A 20817-nucleotide genomic window follows, 5' to 3' on the forward strand; every position below is an offset into this window, starting at 1 on the left:
TTACAGCTTAATCACAAACCAGCACTCAGGAAAATGGGTGGGATGTGGGCACTGGCTAAATGCTTTCTTTTTTTCTTTTAAAGGCTCTATATTAATGGTGAAGAATCTCAATGAATGCATCTGGTGGTTTCAGATGTGCACTCTGTACCTATCTTGACTAAGAGTGAAGTTCCCATTCACATCTCCACCCCAGCTGCCCCCTGCCCATAACTCTGAACACTAACTGTGTGTTCACATGTAGAAGCTGAAAAAGTGTCAGAAACTTACAATGGAATCTCAGCTTTTTAGTAAGCTCTGAACATTTGCTTACCTCTAAGACATTTCATAAAAATTCTTGTGATCAACAATACATATTGTTTATTTATGTTTTAATTATCTTTTCTTTTTCAAATTACATATTTTCTTTAGAAAATTCTTCAGGGTCATACGTTGCTATGGTTAGATGCTATTTGGTGATGCTTCCTTCCCCTTTTCCCTCCTGTTCCCCTGTACTATTAAAAACTCCTTCAGAAATCAGAAGAAATCCCTTTAGTGAGTCTGGGTATTATAAACCAGCCAGAGAGTAGGCTGCCACAGCTTGGGTTTCTAAGAATTTCCATGATCTTGATAGTCACGTTCGCAATAAAGAAGAGAAGCCAGGCAAAAGCACCCCGCAAGAGCTTGAAAAAGGCCAATTTGTTCATCCCGTAGAAGACGTTCTCGGACTCTGCCCACCCACCTCCTTTCGGCCTCTTTAGAGCCTGCCCACGCTGTGGTTTAATTCATCCCAGGGCCCAGGCTCTCCACCCGGTGAGATTAGCCACATCCGTCAATCAGTTTTCCACAGGAGGTTATGGGATTTAATAACCTAAGAAAAGTTTTGAACAATCTTGAAACTTGAAAGAAAACAAAAAAAGCATGAATCCCTGGGTGGGGGAGATAGTGGGGCACAGCCGGCATTTCCCACAGGCAACTTCAATCTTTGCTGGAAAAGCTGGAAGAGAGTTGCTCTGGGGAGCAGTTGGCTGAAAGATGCTGCTAAGGTGGGGCCCTGTGTCTAATGTCCACAGTCCTTTTCTAGCTTTTGACTGGACAAGAGTTCCACACATTCTTTTAAAGGACATTGTTGGTCTTAATGGGAACAAATCTATCCCAACAATTAAAAGAACTCCTCCAAGTTTTAGGCTGATTCAACCAGGCCAGTACAGCCAAATGGTTGAGTGGAGGTTCTGGAACTAACTGCCCAGCTCTTCCACTTAATGGCTATGAGATCTTGGACTAGTTCCTCAATTTCTCAGCATCTCAGTTTCCTCATTTGTAATATGGGGGGAGTAGGAGAACCTACTTAATAAGCTATCCTGAACATTAAATGAGCTAATTCTTATGAAGTGCTAACAAAGCTGTGTGGTGCACACTAATTACTCATTAATTAGGGCCAGATGCTCCAAGTAGTGCAGGCTAATGCATTCCATGTGTGCTTCTTTTCTGTTTCTAAAGAAAACAGTACTAAAAAAATACTTGTGAACCACAAAAAAAAAAAAAAAAAAAAAGAAAGAAAAAAAGCCACTGGCCATATATTTACTAATATGTAAATTAGTATTGTATTCACGTTCAAATTAATCTTATATAAATTTATTATGTAAGTTAATAGTAAATGAGTATCTGGTATGTAGTAAGAAGTATAGCAGTTCCTTAAATAATATAAATTTAAAATATCTTCATAGGACTGGGTCTAGTTTGCCTGGTCCCTGAGACCTGGGACTTGACTCTATGAGATGTGATGGGTGTGCTAGTACTCCATGACACTCTGATCTGGGACCCGGTTGAATCTCCAGATGATGGCCATCTGACTGTGTATGAAGTATCTTAAGAACCTTATTGCTCCTTTTTCAGGGAAGAGGTTTCCCTAGAAAATCAAGAATTGTTCTATTTGGAAGAATTTGAGCGAGCGAGAGAGAGAAAGAGAGAAAGAGAAAGAGAAAGGGAGAAAGGGAGGAAGGAAGGAAGCAACGAAGGGAGGAAGGAAAGGCTCTGGGAGAGAGAGAAAGGAAGAGTTGTGAGAGTGGAAATAGCAGAGCGAGGGTCTCTGGGGGCCAGTGATGTTCACAGTCAGAGGGAACATCCCTGACCATCTTCCAAATCTATTAACTGCCAGGCCCCTAGTAGTCACTCTTCAGAATTCCGAACATGACCTTAGAAGGAACAATTTTGATAATGCACCAGGCTCCTCACTTTGCTTTGGAAGCCTGAGTCCAAGGAAAGAAGCTCCAAATTCAAGTTTGAAATATTTTTCTAAGTTCTTGTTCAGAGTGTGACAAAACTAGCCCATCACCAATATCTTCTGGCATTTATGGAATTGTCCTGGTTTCTATGCTTCCAAAATTGTAAACCAAATTTATAAGAATGATAGAAGAATGACCTCCAAATAGTCTGATTTGGGGTTTCTGTTCTCGTGTAGTCTTTGCTTTTCTTACATATTAGGAAACTGCAAAAACAGCTACGGTATTTCAAATGCTTGGCATACACCACTGCACAAAGATGTTTGTTCAAAGCATGCAGAAATCTTCAGGTGTGTGCGCCCACTTGGCAGATGGGAGTCATTCTAGCAATAGGAGTGTCATGTAGGGGACCCTGCTCGCTGCACCATGTGTCGTGCGGGGCGGCCTGTGGGGCCTCTGGTCCAGCTCCCCACATAAGAACACAGGATATGGTGAGGCCAAAAAGGAACACCCGCGGAGCCATAGGTAGAGGAGTCATACCACTATAGTCTCACTGGAGGCTGGATTCACACAACGTGTGACCAGCTGTCCGCTTTTCTGCCAAGCGACCGACTCCCCATTTGCTAGCTGCAATCCGCCTCTCTGCAGTCCGCAATACACACTCCGCCACTTGCTAGCTCAACCACCATCTTCTTCCTAGCCCCCGTTTTCTGATAGCATAACCACGGCAGTTATATTAGTGGCCAATTGGCTAACCGGCTACAGCTGATGGCCAACTAGCCACAGATGACGGCCATCTACTACCGGAGCCAGCACCTTTCCACATGAGGCCGAGAGCCTGGAAACTGCTCTCTGGGGCTCTGTCCCCACAAGGAGTTATTTAAAAGCCTGGTAAAGGAATTCCTGGAATCTAAGTAGGACATGTCCACCTTCACTGAGCCATTGTGCCTGCCATCTACCATGGTATTTTTTCTCTCTACTACGCTGTCCTCTAATTTACAATCAATTAATGTTGTATGAGGCTACAGCATTGAGAAGAGGTTAATACAACATATGCTGTTTTTGAGCAGTAAATTCCTACAAAGTGAATGATACTTCCCAAACTCTTGGCCATTCCTGAGATCATCCATCAGTCTCCCTATTCTCTGGAAAAACAAAACAAAACATTCTCTTTGTATTGCCATGGGATGCCCAGTCTGGGATGGCTTGGTCAGTGGTCTTGCTGACTCTCATCTGCAGTGGACAGTAGCAAGGCTCTCTGAGCATTACAGATAGAAAATGACCGTAAAACTAATGGGAGATGACTGAGTTGGTCTAACGTGTGGTCATTTCCATTAGGCCAGAGCTTGAGGTTCCAGAATGATAGAAATCTGCCAACTTGGGAGGCTCCACCAAAGCACAGAATGGAAATGTCTTCCTCTCCCCAACTCCCTCCCACGATGTCCAAATCATCTGGGGTCAAACCGTTATTCTACTCCTCGCGTGCTCTGTGGTTCTTGGCAAACAACTTAACCTTTTAGAGCCAGTTTCCTCTTCTATGTAATAGGGAGAATAATATCTGCCTATATAGTTTCGGAGAGGAGTAAATGAACAGGTACTCAGCAAATGGTTGTTTCCTTCTTAGGTTTCCCTCCCACCTTCCGCCTACCTACCTACCAGGAGAAAATTCTTTTCTGGTTCACTCTGATGCTGAAGCACCTTGAAAGGAGGCCTTACCCTTTTCCTGAGGTTCTTCCCATCATGCCATGTGTAGGAAGAGCCGCTGGAGTACTCACTGCAGGTGCTCGAAAGAGACAGTTCACTGCTGCTGCAGCTGTTGCGAGGGCAGAGAGGACCAGGGATGACAACCCCCAAGCCAGGGCATTTCAAAGCCGGGGTTCCTGATTTTGCATTCAGCTGGCATTCCTGAAAAAGTAGGAAAGCTCTCAGCGCAGGCTTTGCTTAGAGGAGAGTAAATACCAACTCGAATTCATAGTGAAGTAGAAAGGAATATAGAGTAGTGTGTAGAAGCACAGACTTTGGAGTCAGACAGATGAGGGGCTCAAATCTTGGCTCTGCCTCTTACTAACACGCCAGGGGAAATTAATCTTTTAGAGCCATATTTTTATTTTAAAAAGTGAATAATGATAATACTGCCTACCTTTCAGGGTTATTGCAAGGACTCAATGAGGTTCTAGATGAGAAGCATATAGCACAGAATCGGGACTAAGTAGGTGCTTAACTATTGAGAGCTACCATCATCATTTAAGCAGAAGTATCACATGGTAGTTTCCCATTTTACCAGTCATACTGGTGGAAGAATCAGATCAATATCAAAACATGACTCTAATGCTACAAAAGGAAGAAGACACATCAGCATCTTTGGCTAGAGTTCAAGATAATGAGCACTAGACTGGGAGTCTAGCGACCTGGATAAACACCCACTAGATATGGGATCTCGAGTAAGTAAAACACTTAACTTCCATGGACCTTCACGTTTTCATTTACAGAGGGGGCAGTTCTACCAGATTACTCCTCTGGTTCCTTACGGCTCTGACGCATCATTCTACGTCAGGAATCAAACATCTGGAGCATTTCTGTACCACCTTCTAGGAAGCCATGTACAGTGGAACACCAAATTCAGGAGCAATGAGGCTCTGTTGTAAAAGACAACGGGACTTTTCCTATCGGTTGGCTGTCCAAATGGTAAAGACTCTCATATCAAAGAGGTCTGGATCCCATGCAGATGACCCAGGTGGTTCAAATTCTAGGAGGTGTGCATAAGGCATGGGCAACAAAGTTGTAACATCCCAGCACATCTTGACAGCCACTTTATAGGCTTCTAATGTAACAGATGAGGCTCTACAAACTGGACAGGCGAAATTAATTTAGCATCCCGACCACGGGAATGGAATCTCTCCATTACCGTCTAATTCCAGTCTCCTATCTATATAAAGCTTTGTCTCAGAAACTCTTTGATGGGGAACCATCTGTCTTTGTGTCACTTGCAAAATGGCAAAGCCTCTCACTTATGCAATTTATTGACACTTTATGGGTGCCTTTAGTACCTGAGTACTTATCAGTGTTCTCCAAATGCAATTCCAAGTGATGGTGACTAACCACCAGCTTGGGGAAGGAAGGTAATGCTGTTCTGAGAGTACTTGTAAGTATGAAACCCCTGCATAAGTACTGAGGGCAGGTTTAATTTGCTTTCTAATCAATATCCATAATGCTTAATAATGTGAGATTTTCAATGTTAGACATCTGCCTTGCTATCGATACTTCATTTTTTGCCACACAGCGATCTCTTTAAGTGATTTAAAAATGCCAAGAAATTTTACTACTCTCTTCCCCCCCTGAAATTTGGCTCTAAATATCATTGAAAGGACACACTTGTCTTAAAATCCAGTTTTCAGTGATAGCTATTGATTTATAACCTTGTTTATTGCCGCGTGTAACAGTTAAGGGGAGTTCATATTTGTATGTCAACAGATGCCTCCCACCAGTGGTCCCATTGCACAGGAGCACGGAATAGTCAGGCTTCAGCCACTGCAAACACCTGGAACATGCCCGGAATGAACTCTCAGACATACCACAGCATGCTCCACTTCTACATGTGTGTTATTTTCTCCATCCTGTTTTCCTGTTCTCATACTTTTTTGTTGGAGACAGCAGGGTGGTGGTTTTATTTAGGACTATCTCTGCTCTGACAGATATGTCTACTATCCAGAAAGAGATTGTGTTTCTGCCCTGCGAGGCCATCCAGATTTAATTTCTCCAATGGCCCTTTCCATACTCTGTGCGGCTTTCAGTCATAATTTATACTCTACCTTTTCCCAAGGTACTGAAGCTCATATACACTTCCCTCTGTCTTTCCTACCTATCCCTTCCCACTACACCTATCAAAATTATACCCATTTTTACAACTTAAATCCATTCCCAGGCCTCCTTTAACAAGATGCATCCTTGCCCAGTCATTGCCCATGTGTAGCTATGGTATAGATGCTGGATTAAGATGATAGGAAATTAAAACTCAAAATACGAGCTGGAGAAGGAAGGAACTGATGCCTGTGTTGATCTTGAACTTGAAATGCCCAGATGTGATGGAAGCTATTTCAGGGAGGTGAAAGGCCTGTCAATGTCATGGAGAAAGGAGGGGTTGTGCGGTGTTTAAGCAGAGAGGTGTCCTCTAAGCCAGGCTTTTCACACTTTAATGTGCACCATCCAGGATCTTGTTCAGTGCAAATTCTGATTCAGTAATTCTGAGGTGGGACCTGAGATGCAGTCTTTTTAACAAGTGACCACATGCTTCAATACTGCTGGTCCAGGACCCATGCTTTGAGTAGAAAGCCCCTGGGAGAAGCTATGAGAGGAGACTACCTCTTATGTGGATTTCATGGTAGCATGCTGTGTCATCTCACAGTCTGACCTGGGCTGTGCTGAGCAGGAAGGAGCAAAGGAAAGATCTGAGCCCACCCATGGGCCAGTGTAATGGGGAGAGAGCGAAAGAGAGAGCAAGAGAGCAAGAGCGAGAGAGAGACTGATTAGAGAGTGATTCCTTGCAAAGAAGAAGAAAGGGCTAGTTCTCCCTACTGGGGAATTCTCCCATCTTTTCCTCACCTTGGATAACCGATGTTTGAATTTCATAAGGGACCCAGAATTCCTGACAGCATGGCTACCAAGTGAGCTCCTTTTTCCTGCAGTTTCTTCCTTCATCAGCACAGATTATCACATAGGAGTATCTACTCCCATGAATAATTGTTCCTTGATTGAGCATTTATTTGGTTAAATCCTGGCTCTTCCACTTGCTAAGTTTGACCTTGGGAAAGTTACTTAACCCGTCCATGCCTCAGTTTCTTTCTTTGTAAATAGAGATAATGAAAACACCTACCACGTAAAATTATTGTAAAGACTGAATAGCCCCTGGCATATAGTAATGCTTAGTAACTTTTAGGTGTTGCTATTATTATTTAAAATAGTTTTAGATACATGTGTCTTGGCTCTTGAACTAAATCATAAGTTTATAGCCTCCCTGAGGGAACCCTGTATTATACTCCTTGACACGCCATCACTGTCTGACTTCCTGATGTAAAAACCATGATGAGCAAATAGCCAATAGTGGGTGTATTTTGCTTCCAGGGATCACTGAAGTGAGCTGCGGAAGCGACATGCTAGTAGATACCTTTTTCAGTTATCGTTCTCCATCTGAGCCATGTTTTTCTGTGGCAGTGGCATGGTGCCGCATACTTAAAAAGAACAGAAGAGCACTAAAGCGGCAGGGATCTTGTTATTGCCAATACCATTAACAGGTACTATGTTATGTATTTTCATATATTATCTCATTTAATCCTCACACAACTCTCAGAAATAAAAATGAAACATCATTATGCTCATTTTCCAGATGGAGAAACTGAGGCATTGACATGTGAATATCTTGCCTGAGGTCACCCAGCCAAAACAGGATTCTGATGTCAGGCCCAGGTCCTAGCCACTCAGCTACAGCACCAAGGAAGGCACTTAACAATAGCAGGACCCTTGGACATACACAGGCCACCAAGTCTCCTACTGAGAAGAGTTGTAATTAGTAATAGACAATGGTTATTATTAAATTCTTCTTTGCCAACATGTATATTGGCTTCCATGGCAACACCATCTTAACTATTTTGATTATTTGGCAAAATACACCCTGTTTGCACTATTCAAAGTATATTTTAGATTACCATCCTGAATCACTCATATACTTTATAACCGTTATCGTGAGGAATGCAATAAAAAGAAAATTGCACAATCTTAGTTAAAACAAAACAAAACAAAACAAAAGGATAGAGAGGTGAAGAGAATGAAGGTAAGAATTTTGTGGATAAAAACTGCACTTAAAATATTCCTGACCTTAAGGCTATATTATAGATTGGATGCCGCTAAGGTCTTCCTAAGTACTTAAAGTGACAGCATTCCACTAATATTTCATTCCAATCTAACTTGAGAATACTTACCTTTGATATAGAACATCCCATCTACACTTATAAAATTACACAGTGAAATAGAAACCCAGTTATCCACAGATGTTCATCTGTCATTGTTTTAAGCCTAACATTTTCATTATATATTTATTTGGCTCTTGCGTTTTTCAAATTACCTTTTTTATGCCAATGAGAGTTAAAAGCCACGATGGTTCAAGTTTTGCCAAGTAAGCACAAAGCTAACCCTAGCTAAAGAAAAAAGAAATGTACAGCCCATGAATTTTTAAAAGTTCATACATAATATATCATAAAAGTAAGATGACTAATATAGGACACAGGCTTTAATAAAAAGCTCCTTGACCATTTCTCAGAGACTTTGAGATGTAATCAATACCCAAAAGGTATCCTGGGGACAAAGCCAAGATTTATGATATTTTTGCCAAGAGTGACACTTTCTGCTCACTCTATCAGCTGGGGGACATAATATTGAATTTCAAAGCGCACAAGAAAGGAAAGCATTTTTATCTGCCTGACAATACTTCAGGGGTGTGCGCTATGGTTCACTGGTGACATCATATTTGATGGAAGGGAAATAACAACCTAAACAAGTGTTCTAAAGGCAAAAGGAAACTCACGTGCATCTCAACATCAGTTCGTGAGTGCGTCAGACTTCGGCTTCTTTCCACCTCTGAAAGCAAATCTCCGGATGAAAGATCTAAGATGCGTGAGTGCAGTTTCTAGGTAAAAACCAGCAGAAACACTGAGTAGTGATGATTTAGTTTTTTTGTTTCAAAATCCTGCCTTGCACAGGTAAATCTCAAAAGAGTTGACATTTCTAGATTGGATAATACATAAAACAACTCAAAAACGTTTATTCTAGTTTATCAGTGATATATATATACATATACATGTGTATATGTGCAAAGTAGTTTATAAACAATAATCACACTTTCACAGTCTGTCGATCTGTGATGGAAAATAAGCTGTAGGAAAAACATAACTAGTAGTTGAGAAATAAGTAGCAAAAAAACTGTGAATACCCCAATACACTTATTGGCTAGCATGAAAATTAGCTTTTGATATTCACATTGAAAAACAACCACCATGTTAACCTTATTATGTTGAGCAGTGGTTAAAATCTGAGCAAATAATTATAAAAGTGACCTTATTTCTAAATAGCGTTGATCTTGTGAAATCTTCCCTTGGTCACATTTTAACTTAAAGTCATTCATGTTACCTGTTAGGAACAATTAATGTGAATACAAAATAATTGCATCAGGGATCTGGGGACTTGGATTTTGTACATTAATATTCACACACTATTTGATTACATACTCAATTCTTTATTTCAGCTTTGCTTGGGAGGCCCGCTAAAACCAGGGACATTTCACTATATTAATCTTTATACTAATTACTAAGGCTTTTCTGTGCACATTAAATTTGATCTGTTTAATTGCAAATACAATAAAACTTGTGATTTACGTCTAATTTTCTGCTAGGCTGATGACATTTTAAAAGTGGTACTTGTAGCCTGGTTTTTTTGGTGGCCACTTTCGTGACTTTAGAGAGTAAAAAGTCAAATCGAGTAAGTAGATAAGGAGCCTACGCATGCCTCCCATGCCTCTGAAAAGTTTTTCTCTTCCTTTTCCTCTCTGGAAAGGCTCTGCTGCATACTGATGATGATCCAGGAAATGCCTGAGATTCTCTGCCACTAATGAACATTAGGACCATCTCAGAGTGCAGAGGTTGTCACACGGGTCACTTCGTCCCAGCAGAGCTACTGCATTGTCAGCAGAGATTGTAAACACCACTAAAACGAGCACATTCTCTCTATTCCCTGTTTGACTCCCCTCATGCTGAACTTGTGTGAGAGCCCTATGTACTTGCTCAGTTGGTTGGTCAATCAACAAACTTTTATTCAGCACCTACTCAAGGAGGGGCGCTACAGTAGGACTCCTGCATCCTTTTGCGGGAGTGAAGACATTTTTTCTGCTGTGGGTCAGTTCTCCTGCTTCCTTATCAGTGAAGCTCCAAATCACTACTTGCTTCAGACCTACCATATGCTCTTGTTTCTTTCAATCTGTGTTTTTTGGAGTTACTTTCACCCAAAAGGGCATACATCCTAAACTGGTTCCTTGCTATTTTGAAAATTCTCCAACAGAATTAAGACATCAATAGGTAACTAGAACCAAAATGTTGTTTCTGCCCAATTTTTATAATCCTTACCGCAAGCTCCTTCTAGAATCTGAGTTTTCTGGAGGCAAAGATCATTTAATCCCCAGAACCTGCCACTGTGTAATAGTCAGCAATTACCCAATTGGTGCTTATAGTCTATAAAGAAAAAGATGTCTTTATATTTTTCCCACCCACAAATATGTTTTAAAGATTGGAAAAATGCCAAAAGAATTATAACATTCTGAGACCTAAGAATACATTTATCAATGTGCAAACAGTCCAAGAACTTATGGGAAATGACATTCAACAACAACAACAACAAAAATAATGATTTTGAGTGGTATATCACGTGATTTTGGGGAAGAGTCCTTATAGATTAGTTATCTGACTTATGCAGTTCATGGTACATTTCACTCTTCTTATCAGATGTATGATGTCATCCTTTGCTTTCTGCATGAATATGTGTCTGTATAAACCCATCCTCCTAAATGATGTTACATTTCAGTGGTTTTTATCCAAATGGTCAGTTTCCTCCATTGACATAGGTAAGGTCATGTGGGAAAGGGGACAGGTCCTAGGGCAAAGGCCAGTAGATGTCATTTCCAGTCTTTTCTAGGGCACAGATTTTACCAGATTTGGGGATGTAACTGCACCTCTTCCTCTCAGATTCCTCACCTGCAATGGAAAGATGAAAGTGGCTACTTAACCTACCTCACAGGTAGGGAGAGGTATTGCCTTAGACAGAAGGGATAATAAGGAAGACAGTTGCTGAAATTCACACAGCCTTACAACAATCAATTGTCATAACTGAGAGTAGGCGGTAGGTAATTTCTTCAAGGCTAAGATATGAATGAATCGTTCGTTGTTATTGCTTCCATATATGTAGGGCAAATAAAAATTGACTTGGAAAAGACAATCTACTTCCGTGTTAAGGCTATAGGCAAGGAAATGGTAGGTTAATATTATCTTTTCAACAACTTCCCTTAAATAACCACAAAAGCTCACAAAACCATAGATGTTACACTTCTGATAATAAGAATTTGCATGAAAGGCTCATATTTTCACATCTCTGTATGTATATGTAATATTATAATAAATATATTCTCATGGACAGAGAAAAAGAGAGCATGAGTGCAAGAGAGCAAGCACATCACTTTTCAAACTGGTGCTGTGATCTTGCTTGTGCTTTATTTAAATCTCAGTGAAAAGCAGGTAGAATGTACATATGGGAAATACAATTAAAGCAACGCATTTTAGATATGTCTCCTTAGGCAAGGGCAAAACAAGCAAAAATAAACAAATGGGATTATATCAAAATAAAAATCTCCTGCACAGAGATGGAAACCATCAACAAATTGAAAAGACAACCTACTGAGTGGGAGAAGGCATTTGCAAATGAGATAGCCAATAAAGGGTTAATATTCAAAATATATAAGGAACTCACATAACTCAACATCACAAAAGTAAAAAATCTGATTAAAAAATCAGCAGAGGACCCAAATAGACATTTCTCCAAAGAGGACATACAGTTAGTTAGCCAACTGATATATGAAAATACGCTCAACATCACTAATCATCAGGGAAATACAAATCAAAACCACAATGAAATATCACCTCACACCTATCAGAATGTCTATTATTAAAAAGTCAATAAATATTATGGACATATTGAAACTTTCCTCAATTAATGCAGAACTTCCTGGAGTATTAGGTAAACCATTGATGGATTGACACTATAATCTTGGTAATGATTAACATCCTAACATTTATTCATATTGTATTTTCTTTTTTACCTTCATTTTTGTCTTGTTACTGTAATAATGTCAATATTAACATTGTTTCTATTTTTGTGGTTATAAACAAGGCAATAAGATACAGTTAAGTTCATATGTCTTCTCATATTTGTATAATTTAACCCCACGTTTTCTGGTTAACATACTATGCACTTTACAAAGGCTTTTGCCTAAATCCTGTCTGGGTTAACAGGGAAGACACTTTCAGTGGCCTCTCCCAAATTCTTCATTTTAAATATAGGATATTAAATCTATAAAAGAATCATCGGAACATCACATTCCATAATACACTTAAGTGCTGAAATATAAGCAATTTCTCTGTCATAAAAGAAAAAAAGTTGTAAGACTTTATTGATTTCTAATTTCATTCTGATGTGGTCAGAGAACATACTTTGTATGACCTCTGTGCTTGCTTTTATGGTTTATCATGAAAAGTATTTGCAGTAAAAAAATAAAAAATAAAAATTCAACAAAGAAAAAGGGAACTGTCATGCAATGTTGGTGAAATTGTAAACTGGTGAAGCCACTATGGAAAACAGTATGGAGATTCCTCAAAAAATTAAAACCAGAACTACCTCAAGACCCAGCAATTCTACTTCTGGGTATTTATTCAAAGAACACAAAAACACTAATTTAAGGATATATATATATATATATATATATATATATATATATATATATATATATATATATATATATCCCTATGTTCATTGCAGCAGTATTTACAATAGCCAAGATATGGAAGCAATCTAGGTGTCCACTGATAGATGAATGCATAAAGAGGTGGTATATATATGTATATATAAAACGGAATGTTACTCAGTTGTAAAAAAGAATGAAATCTTGCCATTCATGATAACATGGAGGGACCCAGAGGGTAATATAGTAAGTGAAATAAATTAGGCAGAGAAAGAAAAATACTATATGATTTCACTCATATGTAGAATCTAAAAAAACAAAACAGAAACAGGATAATAGACACAGAGAACAAACTGCCAGAAGGGAGGAAGGTGGGGGGATAGGTGATAAAGGTAAGGGGGAATAAGAGGTACAAACTTCCAGTTATAATATAAATAGGCCACAGGGATGTAGGGATGGCACAGAGAATATAGTAAATAATATTGTAATAACCTTTCACAGTGACAGATGGTTGCTAGACTTATGGTGATTACATTGTAAGGTACATAAATGCCGAATCACTGTTTTGAAACTAATATAATATTGTATGCCAACTATACTTTACTAAATTTATTTTAAAGTTATTGTCAGAAATATAACTGACAGGAGAATACCATGACCTCTTAAAAGAAGTCCGCCTGCTTAGCTAGAGGGCAAATTCTGTATCACATACTTATCTATAATTCATGTTTGAAGTTAGTGTTCATTTGGGTAAAATCTCTCGCTGAAATACTTCAAACTTGAAATCTTTAACCTGCAAATCTTGATGAATCCTGGATTTAGATATGATTTTTAAAAGTGTTTTAGACATGAGAAGTAGCAAGATTATTCAGTATAGTTTTGAAATTGACCTCACGTCATCTCTTACATGACCTCAGTAACTGAGATTCCACTTGGTCTTAGAAATACTAGAGATTCCTAGCCTCACAGTTTTCCAAACCAGAGGTCAGTGAGATCTTTTCACTCAAATGCTTCTTTTGGTAATAACGGTCTTCCCCCGCCTTCCTGCCAGAAAGGTTTCGTGGTCTCAGGGATGGAGTGCTCTGTTTCTGAGATGATGCTTTTGTCTCTTTCTGTGGCACACTTGCTCTTGCTGACCTATCTAAAATATGGTCACTATTCAGGACTTCACTAACACCCCATTCATTTGTAAGGCTGTCTGTCATCTCTAACTTACAGTGGATTCCTCACCCAGCTGGATTACATTACTCCCTCATTTTGGCCCTCTATCTGAAGTGCACAATTGTTGAACTGCTTCTCTATGTAGAGTCTATTTTTTTTTAACAGAGTGATTCGCTCTGCAAAAATGTAGGCCAAGCCATATATATTCTTCTTCATCCCTGTAACAGGGAATTGACTTCCCTTTTCTTTCTGGGCACTCAGCTAGACTGCATTTCCCAGACACCTTTGCAGTTAGGTGCAGCCGTGTGACATGGTTAGTTCTGGCCAATGAAGTGTGAGCAAAAGTGATGTCTGTCCTGTCCCAGGAGCATCTCTGGCATTTGGTGCTCCATGCTCTTTCCCCTCCCACTAGCTTGATGCAGCCAAGTCTGCATAGAAATCTCGGGAGTCACGCTTTCAAGGTAGAGCCACCGGGTGGAAGGAGTTTGGGTTCCTGACTTGCCAACTGGAAGACAGTCACCTGAGGACCAAAGATACCTCTTTTGGACTTTCTGTGAGCTAGAAGTAAACTGACACAGGGTTTGAGCCATTATTCATTTGTGGGTTTGTTTTGTCATGACTAATGTTAACCTGGCTGATATAGCCTTCCTCTGAGATAAGCTCTTAATAGCATACAGGATAACCGGTAAGTCAATACGCACACATAGGTTTCCTCCGCTATCTGAAAGTAGAATGTTTCTACGAAAACTTTCATGAGCCAAAGTGGTGTTAAGTGAAGAAGCAATTACCAATAAGTTATATGGAAACATTTTTTAGCATTCCCAGAACCAAAATTCAACGGAAAAAAAAATCAACACACACAATGTCTTTATTTCACTGTCAAAACACTTAATTATGTCCGGTTTTATGCTAAGTGCAACACGCTTATGAGCTCTCTCAGGCTATTCTGATACCTTAGGACACATCTTGCTAACGGAGGCACAAAATAAATGGAGATAAAGCAGATGCTCACAGACCCAGTTCAAAGCTCTAGGGCTTGATGCTGAGAGGCTAAGTGTGGTTCCTGGGACAGGAACTTCGTGGGGCCACTCTCCCTGCGCAGGGTACACACTGCCTCTGTAAGGGCTCGTGTCAAAAAAAAGCTGAACACGATTTTCACTTTTCACCTTTTTCTGTAAAAGCAAAAATCCTCTTTGGATTTCTTTTTTTAGCGAAAACAGGTCGTAATGCAGGTTTTTTGTAAAAGCAAAGTGATTTAAAGCGAATAAAGGGATACCTGTATACACACACACACACACACACACACATTATATGTATATTCACACACATACTCACATATGTATATATGTTTGTGTCAGAAGACCAACGTCATTTCTCACACTGAAGACTTTCAGCTTCATGGGGAAAAGGCCTAGCTCGGTCACTATGCAGGGGCAGGGGTAGGGGGACGTATGTGACGAGCTAAGGTGCACCGCAATCCATAGTCCGAATATACACCTCATGACATTGTCAAATACCAAGCTCAGCTCTGGGGACCTGGCAATGCCAAGGCAGCCAGGGCCAGAACCACACACTGGGTCAATAATATTTGGTGAACGACCCTGCCTTCAGCCAGCCAGCATTATGTTCTCTGCTCGGTTCTGAAACGTGTCCCATGACCTAATGTGCCCAGGACTGGCTGCCTTCATCTGGTGGGATGAAGGACGAGTGGCCCCTTCAGAGCAGTGGAGATGGATTCTGCAGCTCTCCAGTTCATGACAGAGCCTGGAGACAAAGGTGCTGCAGGGCCAGCTTTCCATTTCCGGTTTCTCTCCTCACTCACGGAGCTGCAGTTCTTCAGATGCTCAGTGAAGGCTTGTTGCATTTAATAGAATCCTGCCTCCGGGCTTTTGCTCGGTATGGAGATAATGTCTTAACTTTCAGACTCTGATTGCTGAGGCCAGGAAGACAAGGAGTCCTTATTTAGTGGCACAAGGTGAGGGTAAAAAAAAACCAAATCTTTATCTGAGAAATTTGGGCAGCATGGAAAACCAGGCTGGAAAAATCAAGTGAAATAGGATGATGGACAGCTTCTGTACTTCCTGATGTTCTCCTTCAAGTTTGAAAAGAAATGTGTGCATTTTTTCATGTCAGGATTTCAGAAGTTATTAACTCAGTTTAAGATGCAAAGAGGGAAGCACAAAAGGATCGTTTACCCATGGCTTTCTTCTCTTCATTCAGATTTGGTGAGGAATTAATCTAATACCATAATCATGCATAGAATCATTCTCCCCTCTAACTATTAAAAGCCAAGTATCTGTACAAAAGAGAAGTCTTGAGAGGGAATATGGCATATATCTGATTAATGGACTCTACCAACACAAGTAATTTAGATTCAGCAACAGAAAGTGGACGTGAATTAGTGTTTTTAATCTGATCCGCTTCAGTCCCTTTGATTGACTGCTTGGTGGATACTGCAGGATTGATATCCTGAGTTCTATCCCGGTCCTGTTTTATATTCTCCAGAATTGCTTTTTCCTCCTTGTAGAAAAGGTCTCTCAGTCAAAGGGGATGGCTTCTATGCCCACAATGCTTGAACTCCTGTTCATTTATAAAATGAGAAAGTGTGCTATTATCACAGGATCCTGTGCTGAATCTCCTTTACCAACCAAGGTATTTCTCTACTCTCAAAAGTTCATGGTAGGATATTTAAGGAGGAGTAAAGGAATTTTCTGTAATCTGCCCACTCACCATGCGTATCTTTAACTACTCAGCATCCTCCCCAAGAGATGGAATCCTGGCAGCTGCCGTTACTCTCTGTCTCCTCAGCCACTCCTGTCAGCTCCCTGGCTGAGCACTGTTGCACCCACTGTCTTGGCTGGTTGCTCATTTGGACTTGGCCTTGTTTAGGGATCACCCTCCCTTACTGATCTGGTGGCCTGGATCCTGGGTAGATTTTTTAGATGAAGAATTTATTGCTCTTCAGCTTTTGCATTGTTTTTAAATCCCCCTGTCTCTACTTTGGAGAGTTGATCTCAACGTACAGCTTCCAGGAAGCTTCCTAGAGCCCCACCCCTGCTCCCTCAACTCAGATAGGCTGGCCCTGGGCTGTGTTTCATCCTCTTTAATCCCATCACAAGGAAGACAAGGCTAGAGTGGGCAATAGGAAGTGCTCTGAGCATCTTTTGATATTGTAACTTCATATGATTTTCACTTTCTGGAAAGCCTCTGTTACAGGGGTAGAAAACATTTGTGGTGCATTTAATATATATCTAAGAGACTTGTTCTAAATATGGCTCTGAATTAGACATAACCAGGTGAATAAGTCTTGCTCCTTCCGTTGGGTAATAAGGCAAGTTTCATAGGTACGCATAAGGCTCTGAAGGGAAGTTCAAGGAAATCTCCTAAAATAGCTCAGAGTCTGATTAAAGTAATTTTTTTGGAAGCTTTATTCACCAAATAATCATCTGAAAACCCCAATTTTTACCTTATTCATACATAAGCCTTATATTTTTACTTACATTTTTGCCATACTCATGTGATTGGCACATGATTTTTATCATCAGCCTTTCTAATCCCATCAAGAGATATTGTGGCAGACCCCTGGTTCATATTTCATAGGTTTCATTCTGTCCCATTAAGAATTTATTATAAAACTGAACATTATATAACTGCCTATTACATAACTGAGTATTATATAGTCATTTCTTAAATGTATAAAAATTTGAGCCTAGGACAAAATCTTTTTGGATAAAAGCTGATGTTTAATTAATTATGCCATTATTTCCATTTTGGGATGCAAAGATAAAACATAATACCTGCATTCAATCATCTTGCTGATGTAACAGAGTATGCCTTTCGGATGTTCTCCTGGAGGCCTTTGAAAAAATGTCCATCAAGATTTGATCTCACTTCAGAGTCTGAAATTTTAATAGCATTTTTTTTCCCCTTTTTGCCATCTACAACAGTCCTTGCTGCAATGATTATTTTCTCTTTCAGACTTGCCTTGCATATCAATCTTTAGGTGCCTCGAGTGTATTCCGTTTCGCTCTGGATGGTGACTCTGCAAATGACATGGTTCTTACATCCTCTTTTCTACTTCTCCGGAGCCAAGGTTATAAAATGCTTTGAAACAATTATTCCACAGCTATATTCAAAACCTTCTTCAAGGGTCTCTGCTACCATGACAACCTGATTATCCGGTGGCTGCCTAAGGGAGCAGTGTTTGGTTTGGTGACTAGGAAGTTGATTTGGGGCGGCTGCAGCTTAGACTGATGACTGGAGTATCTCAAATCTGCCCTGTCTTCCGAAACTCCATTAACAGTGCCCTGAGGACCCATAGGGCGAGGACCAGCAAGAAAACAGATGAGGATGCAAACAGCAAAGCTTGGTCTCGGGATCCTCCATTCTAATTAGTGCAACAGGAAGCATTTATGAAGCATCTACTTCGTACATCTACATATACAGCATGTACGTACAGTCAGGACAAAGTTCTGGCTGTGAACTATGACAGACTCAAGGAAGCTAATTAGTGGAGCCTATGCTATCATTGAGGAGCCCAAACACACAGATGAGGAAAAAAATAAAACAAATATAAGAATTCTTAAGGCAGAATATGCAAAAGACATCTTGGTATAGAGTAATGGTGACATGGGGGAAGAAGTGAGGATCAAGGTGGTAACATAGTTCCATGTGAATAAGATAATATTCTGGGCAATAAATGTTCAGGCAAGAGCGGCTTAGCTCTCACTCTCAAGTTCCCAAATCTCTTAGTCTCTTTATTCAAAACAAAACGAGAATCAGAAATATTTAATATGCAACAACAAAGTCACAGAGTATTGGGAAATAGGATGTAAAGTCAGGGCTTCCAGGGCAGGTTACTCAGAGCAGTACCTAATGACTCACACTTGCTTGCCTGTGCACATCAAGACTCTTCCTAAGCTTCCCTTTTGTCTTCTTTTGATTCTGTGAGGAAGTGATTCAGCACAGCCTGAGCCTATTCTGGGATCTAAGAGATACAGAAGTGCCTTGAAATTTCCATTTTTATCACTAATTACTTTAACAGGTACTTTAATAAGTGCTTTCCAATTGCCCCCGCTGTTTTGTAAAATTATCTACACTACATTTTACATTTTAAATCAAGCTTTAGTTTTGAAAAGTCTCCTGGATATCTGAAGCTTTTTGCTTTTTACACATTGGCAGAACACATTTTTCCTCTGATTTCACGGCACTAAAGGGATTAGGGTGAAAAACAAAAGAAAAAAAAAACAAAAAACTTGACCCTTTTATTTTTACCAGACTATTGGAAATTGCATCAATGGTCATTGGAGTCCAACATACCATTTATTAGGAAGAAATGAATTTCCTTCTGCCTGTGGGTGAAGGAGACCCTGTGAACTCCCTTCCCTAATCTTATCTCATGAATCCTTATACTGTGTGGAAGAAGCTATTATCTTAATTTTTAGGGATGAAGAACTCAAGATAAGCAAAGTTAAGGAAAATATCCAAAGTCACAAGGTTATGTTCCAACAAACGGAAGAGCCAGGATTGTCTCAAATGTGCCTTCCTTCTAAGTCCAAACTCTTTCTACCACATTCTGCTCTTTGTCCCTGAAGGAAGGGAATAGATATTTTCAATGGTCTCTTTTGCAAGCTGAATTGTTTATTTCTGCCCAAACATTAAAGCCCGTCATTTAGGTCACTTCCACCAAGTGAACTATGGGAATTTTCCTTACCAGATCCTTTGGTAGAGGCAAATGATTGATAACTGAAAAGAAATCAAAATGACAACAGGAACAACGGTAGCTGTGAACATTTATTGAGCTCTTTTTTAGCACCAACTACGTGTTTCATGTATATTAGCCTTTTTAAATCCTGTCACAATCTATCCTAAGAACTATTATCATCCTCATTTTACAGGTGAGGAAACTAAGTTAGTTATAGAACTAAAAACCTTGCCTAAGGTCACATACATAGTATTTAAATCCCAGACAATCTGACTACAGAGTTCATGCTCTTGCACAATAAATCTGGTAATGAGAACTTATTATAAACAATTTACTAAAATAACAATATAAATTAATTAGACAACAAAATGAACTACCTAGGTTTTAAAAAAAAAAAACCCAGAAATTCCTCTAAGTACAATGTGATATCTTACTAGACTCGAACCTAATTCATTTATTCAACAAATATATTATTATCATTATTATTGTTATTTGCAATATTATTGGTGTTGGTGGTGATGTTTCATTTTAGATTGCTACATTCTCTCCAGGGAGACACAATTTTGTATATAAATTGGGATCTAACTAAAAAATAAAACTAAGGAGAAAAAAGAAAGCCTTTATAGAGTGCTTATTGCATGCTGGTAATTTGCTAAGTGCTTACATTATTTTTTCTTATTTAATCCTTATAATCACTGAACCAGATAGAAACTATTACGATTCCAATTTTCAGATGAGGAAAATGAGAAACAAGATGAGTTAAGGAACTGTTTATGTTAGGGATTTGAACCTGGACACAGACTTCAGTTGCCTGCTATGACATTCTCTGTCACTGTGTTGTCTTATTGAGGGCACGATGAGGAACACACACAGTCCCTGCTACCCAGGTGCTTGCAGAAGGACAAGCAACCAGGTACCCTCCATGTTGTGGGCCACGGAAACCTCAGCAGGGGGCTGTGGGAGGCCTAAGACGAGATTTTAAAAACAAGAAATAATGACTTAGGTGAAGGTGATGGGGAAACTAACCTTAAAATGGTTCCCTGCCACGTAGAACTGAGCTAAAATGGTGGCCCCAGCGGAGAGAGAAATCCCTAGCCTAAGCCCCAGCCCACTTCCGCATAACCCCATCCAAGCCACACCTTAAGCCAATCACCAGATGACACCTACCCCTTCCCTGACTCAAGGAAGTCCCCAACCCATAAAAACCT

General features: G+C 39.9%; 1 protein-coding gene across 1 annotated transcript in view; it reads right to left on the bottom strand.

Annotated features, from left to right (window-relative positions):
• NCKAP5 (NCK associated protein 5) overlaps nt 1–20817 on the bottom strand; it is a 971300-nt gene that overhangs the window by 116156 nt on the left and 834327 nt on the right. Inside the window, exons 12-13 of the mRNA XM_074327839.1 lie at nt 8773–8874; nt 3915–4103 (exon numbers count right to left, since the gene is read on the bottom strand). Coding sequence (XP_074183940.1) covers nt 3915–4103; nt 8773–8874 — 291 coding nt within the window. The remainder of the gene's footprint in view (nt 1–3914; nt 4104–8772; nt 8875–20817) is intronic.

Source organism: Rhinolophus sinicus, linkage group LG01 (genome assembly GCF_036562045.2).
Source record: "Rhinolophus sinicus isolate RSC01 linkage group LG01, ASM3656204v1, whole genome shotgun sequence".
Taxonomy (NCBI): Eukaryota; Metazoa; Chordata; class Mammalia; order Chiroptera; family Rhinolophidae; genus Rhinolophus; species Rhinolophus sinicus.